Source organism: Gigantopelta aegis, chromosome 8, assembly GCF_016097555.1.
Source record: "Gigantopelta aegis isolate Gae_Host chromosome 8, Gae_host_genome, whole genome shotgun sequence".
In the NCBI taxonomy this organism is placed as follows: domain Eukaryota; kingdom Metazoa; phylum Mollusca; class Gastropoda; order Neomphalida; family Peltospiridae; genus Gigantopelta; species Gigantopelta aegis.
This window is the reverse complement of record NC_054706.1, coordinates 23,224,345-23,230,698: the sequence shown is the minus strand read 5'-3', so window position 1 is coordinate 23,230,698 and position 6,354 is coordinate 23,224,345. Positions and strand designations below refer to the sequence as shown.

The following is a 6,354-nucleotide window of genomic DNA, read 5'->3' as shown; positions in this document are numbered from 1 at the left end:
GCTTTAGATCCCACCAATTTGGGTGAAACAGGCTTTTTGTCTGTTAGACAGAGCACAGCGAGGTCTTATTGTCCAAACCAGTAATGTTATTAACAGCTGTTTAACAGATGACGATTTTATGAAATGCATTTTAGATAAGATTTTAATTGAATTAATGTCTAATTGTCTTGACTTTGTCGCAATCTAAAGCCCTGCAATGAAATAAGTCTATTATATATAGTCATTCAGATTACCAGATTATACGTGCATTTTCCTGTACATAGATAAATGTATGTTACATTATCTAGGGACTAAGGAAAGAAACCTGCTCCTACTGATCAACGGATTAGCATCTTTTGTATGAACAGTCTCAAAAATGACATGAGACACAGGACTCACCCTGGATCAAAAATACCTGTAGCCAAAATATTAGCCAAATGGAATTTTTATTCGCCATATTGAAAATGCTTTAGCCAAAATTGTTTTACCTAGTACTGTATAGAGTATTTATATGTGAATAAGAAAATGCATCTTTTTTAGCTAATTATGTACAAATTGGAATAAATCTGAATAACAAAACCGTATTACCTGATCAAAATCAAAGACAGCAATGGGGGTAGGGGAAGTTAATATATTACTTTGATTTTTCAGCAGTGGGGGAAGGGGGTGATGCATTATCCTCAGAGTTGGAAGCTAGTACCCCGTACACCTGCCCCAACGTCTAAGGCCTATGACATTAAATTAACAAACATACAGAAATATGGGGGTGGGTGAATGTTTATGGAGGGTGTTGTTTTTTCTTTCTTCCTTTTTTTCCCCCTAAATAAAAATCTTGAGGTTTTTTTTTAATATAGAGCTCATTATTTCTTGAAATAGCTATATTTATGTTTGTTTGAATTTTTTTATTAATTTTTTTAGAAGTAACCCATCAATTCCCTACCCACAACAATTTCATAATTTGCACCATGTTGTTGCTGTTGATTTCAGCATCATGTTAAATGCTTTTGATTTCTGATTGTAAAATACCTAGGTTAAGAATGCTGACTCCATAGTATATTCCACTTATTAAAAAAAATAATAATAATAATAATAAAAACTAATAATAATAATTTAAAAAAAAAAAAAAAAAGTAAAAAATTTTTTTTTACGGTCTTTTTAAAATCCAGCTAATTTATTAAATTTCACCTCACAGTCTTAAAAATCTATATCTAACAAATATTATTGTAAACTAATTTTATTCAGTGTACGTTTAACTGCAATTTGTATAAATACTGCATGTTCATTTCCCGTGATCGCGATCTGCATGCGTGCTCTCGACCATGGGTACAAAATTAACAAAGACAAAGAAATAACCGAAACTGCAGTTAGGCATTCATTGAAGCGAACAGCTATTGTTTTTCTACAAACTTACATCAAGATTTACTCCTGTGTAATCATATTGTTTAATATCCGCAACGATGTCTCTTGACACGTGGGTGTCAGCTGACTCTGAAGCGTGACGTATATTCGTATCGAGAGCTGTCCTCAGTTCAGCCAACAAACATTCTTCCTAACGTTCGTGAACTATTTGATTGGTGGTCCGTCGTGTCCACTTGGTTTAACGTGAAGCGCACAAACCAGTCTAGCGAACGTTTTCTTTTCGCTCGGTCTGGCTGAACTCAGCCCTTTGGATAGCCTACATGTCTTTCGGCACTGAACTGGCATGTGTATTCAAATTGACACGCACTGTCGGTCTGTTTTTATTACTTTGGTTCAAAGACTTTACAAAGTTAAAATAACAAGTTATAGACTTTGATTTTATACATGTTGAATGCATGCCATTAAAATTAACAACCGTGATTATTAAAATAACCAAACTTCATTAGGCCTATGCTGTATTCTAGATGACATCGTTTCTCGCTACTGGTCGCGAGATCGCTATTACGCTAATTGAATATTTGGAATTAGTATTATGTTTGAGGTGTCGGATAGATTATGTAACAGTTTGTTCACATCAGAAGATAGAAAATGGCTTAGCCAAAATTTAAGCCACTTGCAAATTTTATTAGCCATTTTTTGTAAAAATTAGCCAATGGCTAATTTGGCTACAGACAGTGCGAGCCCTGGACACCAGTCAACAGTATTATAAGGTAATAACCACATACCTACAAAATGGTTGTGAGGGAAGATACTAACATACCTACATGGAAATGAGGGGCGATATCAACATACCCGAATGATGGATGTAAGGGAATATGTAAGGGAAGATAACCACATTTTACCTTATTGTTTTAAGGGAAGATAACCACATGTACCTGCATGATGGTTGTTGGTTAAAGTTTTTTTTGTTTAATGACACCACTGGAGCACATTGATTAATTAATCTTGGGTTATTGGATATCACACATTTGGTAATTCTGGCACAACATCGTAGTCATCAGAAAAAACCTGCTAAATATTTTCTAATGCAGCAAAGAATCTTTTATATACACTTTCCCCCAGACAAGAAAGCAGAAACCACAGCCTTTGTCTAATTGTTGTGCACTGGTTGAAATGAGAAAAACCCAATCAGCTGAATAGATCCACCAAGGTGATTCGATCCTGTGGCGCAAGCACCTCAACCGACTGACCTAAATCATGTCCCCTATGGTTGTAAGAGGAGACAAGCACATCAAGCACGATGGTTGTAAGGGGAAATAAGCATATACCTGCATGATTGTGCTTTCTTCAGGTGGTAGACACCCGTATTCCCAGACCTCTAATATTTCATCCTCTGTGTCTGTGAACGATACCGCTGCGTAACACTTGCTACCGGGTTCAGCTGTACACGTGGAGTTCACTGTAAAATCTGGACAGGGATCACAGTAACATTCCAATCCTAAACCTGAAACAACAAACCAAATGTATGAAATAACGCAATATATATATATATATATATGTGTGTACACTAGAATACACACAGGATAATCAGGGTACACCTTGTTTTTAAAATTTTGATTAGCAACAGCTGGTGATCAACTGAAAACTGAGTACATGTAGCAGCTACTATTTAACATTTTACATTTGTATAGTGATCAATCTCTAAAATTTGCTTAACGAATAGTGACACGATGCTGAACAAAATGTTCTTTAAATATTACATTATATACCACTGGCGTAGGAAGCGGGGGGCATGTGCCCACCTCCCCACTTTAAAGATATTTGGCTTTATAATAGTGTAAAAATATGTAAATATAAAAGTGTGGCCCCCCTTTTTGGCACCTTCCTATGCTTGTATATGTATACATAGAAGTACTAAAATGTACATATGCCGACACATCCCACATTACAGTGAAAGCTCTGGGTAAGCAATCGATGTTCACAAAATTATTTATTAATTAAAGCCGCACACCCTAGTTCCATCTAGCGAAAATAAATTATAATTTGGTTAATCTACAAACCTGTAACACAGTTAGATCACGTTTTTATCAAATGGAGTGAAAAAGCAGGTTTTATATCGATAAATACTGTGGGAATCCCCATGTCCCAATTGCTTGAAATAATTTTGAAAGTTAGTATTCTGATGCCACCGGTAGATGTCGCTCAAAGCACAACAATGCCTACGTCACGACAAATTTCACAGAGTGCGCACAGACTTGGGGTGCGTTCTTTTCACCTCTCCTGGACATGTTCCAACTGTTCTGTCCTGGTTGTATCCCCTCTCCAGATATCGTAAGACTTAGCAAAATTATTGGTTTTAAGGGTTTGTATTGAGACACTTACTTGTTTGAACTTTATCGTTACTGAAAATGTTCACAAACTGTGAAGAAAAATCTCACAAATGAACAACAACAAATCGGATGTTGATTGCGCGAACCGTGCACGAGAAAACAAACCGAACCAAAATGATAACAGTCACGTGGTATACCAACATCTGTGACGTTTACACAGGAAGATTCCCTCTAAAAATAGATTGGACCTCGCTTGCTTAACGTTTTTTCTCTCGATAGCACGTCTTGTGAAAAAATGCAAAAAATGGATTTTGTGGTTTTACAAACATCAGGATTACCAAAAAGCACTTCAGGTGAATGGAAATGTGTATTCTAAATAATAAAATGTAAGTAAAGTGCAATTTTATTTGTGAAAAATGGGGTTTAATAGTGAAAAACAACGCCGTAATGGTTAACAAATAACTTAACTAGGGTGTGTCCCTTTAAGCTTTAAAAATTACAGAACCATATTTATTTATTATAATTTTTCAACAAACTTCCAATGCAAAAATGCTTCTTTTTTCTCTTTTTTTTTTAAGATTACTAATTAATACACCTGAGTTTGAAGAAATATTGATGTTTAAAATATTTTACTATTTATGAAATATGGATATGCAATGAAATTATATAGTATATTCACATTTACTGTGTACCAAGCAGAAACCATGACCAGTACTAGTAGCCAGGCAGTACAGAAATTGTATGTATACACACACGCAGGGTTCTCACTGAACTTTCTCCATTGGGGGTCATTTGAGCTTTCTTGTGAAATTTGGGGAGTCCCATAATAGGATTTTAAGTTAAAACTGTTCAAGTTAAATGCTTCAAAAGACACTTTTCTAGGGTCAGTGAGATCCCTACACACGTGTGTGCCCCTCCCCCCACCCTTTTTGGCACCTTCCTACACCAGTGTTTTTAAATGTAGGGGTGGGGCATAACCAGGGCTAGCTCTGTGTCAGCAGAAAATTTCGCCAGTTGTTTTTTAAATTCGCAACTGGCGAATTTGGCGAGTGCCAGAGCTAGTCCTGATAACAATTCACAATTAATCTGGAATAGATTAAGCAACACTCCTGACCATTTCCAAATAAAAATTAATGACTGACCGAATGGGGAATTGGGACCTTGGGCTTTATTTAAGTTACGATCAGTAACAATTTCTGTAATTATATAATTATATATATATATCAACACATGTATAAACATATAAAAAACATTGCTGCTGCTACAAAGTGGAGGGGGCACATGCCCCCTTGCCACCCACTTCCTACACCAGTGGAAAATATCTAGATCTGGCAGGGTTCACTGTGGGAAAGTTTTTGTTATAGCCACATTTAGAACATGTAGAAGATTTCCGTAAAAAAAAATTAAAAGCTGCTAATTTAAAGAAAATTTAATTAGCCAAGTATTAAAAGTTTGGCAATGGACAGGGTGATCCCTGGTCCACACTTGTAAATATTTGCCTTGATTGTCAGTGGCAATCGCGGCAATGGAAAAACAGATGAACAGAGAAACAGTAGCATGGGAAGTTGAGATGAGCAACTACCATCCCTGTCATGGATCACTGAATCTGCCAGTCAAGTCTGTTATTATAGGCTATAGCTTTGTAATTTGCAAAATAACACATCAAAGAAAGTCACCAACAGACCTGTGTGTAGTTCCTTAAACAAGACATACTTCTAACCACACACAACTGCAATCACCAAAATCACTAATATGAACTAAGAGATGTTTACAGCGATAATCCAGTACGATAATTAATGTTACGATCATAACGATGCACTACTTTTTTCGTGGTTTGTTGTCGAACTTTCAGACGTAAACAAAGAACCGTAAGTACTCCGTCTTGAGTAAATAAGTACATTTTTTAATGGTCCAGTTTTAAAATCCACAATACGCGACGATACTTACCAACATATGAAAGCTGTAGTACTATAATCACGGTGCCGAACAGCTTGTAAATTTTGTAACCCCACATTCTCCTATCCGCCATCTTTTTGTGAAAAGATTGACCCCCAAGTTCGTGACGTCAGAGCAGATCCGGTGAGCGTGAACCCGCCTGCGGTAATCAATCTTTATCTCGAAACGACGTGGTGCTTTGCGGTCTTCGATTAGTTCTTATCCTAACACAAATAATAACACTACTATTTATTTATTTAATTATTTTATTTATTTATTTAAAAAAAAAAAAAAAAAAAAATTTTTTTTTTTTTTTTTTTTTTTATTTTTTTTTATTTTTTTTTTTTTTTTTTATTATTATTTTTTTTTTTTTTTTTAATCTCGTGCATAAAAAAACAGAAAAGAAAAAGAATCATGGACGGTTCCAGGTCTTTGTAAAGTGGGTAGGGGTGTCGTACAATTCTCATAAAGGGCAATTTGAGTTTATCGCAGGCGAATGAGCTGATCACCAAGTGTAGGTGGATTCGGGAAGCTCAGAGACGCGTTTTTAAAGTAATTTAGTTTTGGACATGAACTAAAATAAATAAATAAACAATAAATATTTAAAAAGGGCACTTGAAACTGTCTAGATCCGCCATTGACAACAATAAAAGAGAGGGGAAGAAAGAGTTCGTAGCCTATACACGATCAACTAATTGAGGCAAACTAATCAATTATAGCCCTAGTAGCCCTAGTAGCTCAATTTTCAATA

General features: G+C 35.6%; 1 protein-coding gene across 1 annotated transcript in view; it reads right to left on the bottom strand.

The window, feature by feature from the left end:
• Positions 1-5,711, bottom strand: part of LOC121380208 (bone morphogenetic protein receptor type-1B-like) — a 43,527-nt gene extending 37,816 nt beyond the window's left edge. Inside the window, exons 1-2 of the mRNA XM_041509022.1 lie at positions 5,616-5,711; positions 2,667-2,842 (exon numbers count right to left, since the gene is read on the bottom strand). Coding sequence (XP_041364956.1) covers positions 2,667-2,842; positions 5,616-5,697 — 258 coding nt within the window. The 5' untranslated portion in view covers positions 5,698-5,711. The remainder of the gene's footprint in view (positions 1-2,666; positions 2,843-5,615) is intronic.
• Between the last annotated feature and the right edge of the window lie 643 nt (positions 5,712-6,354).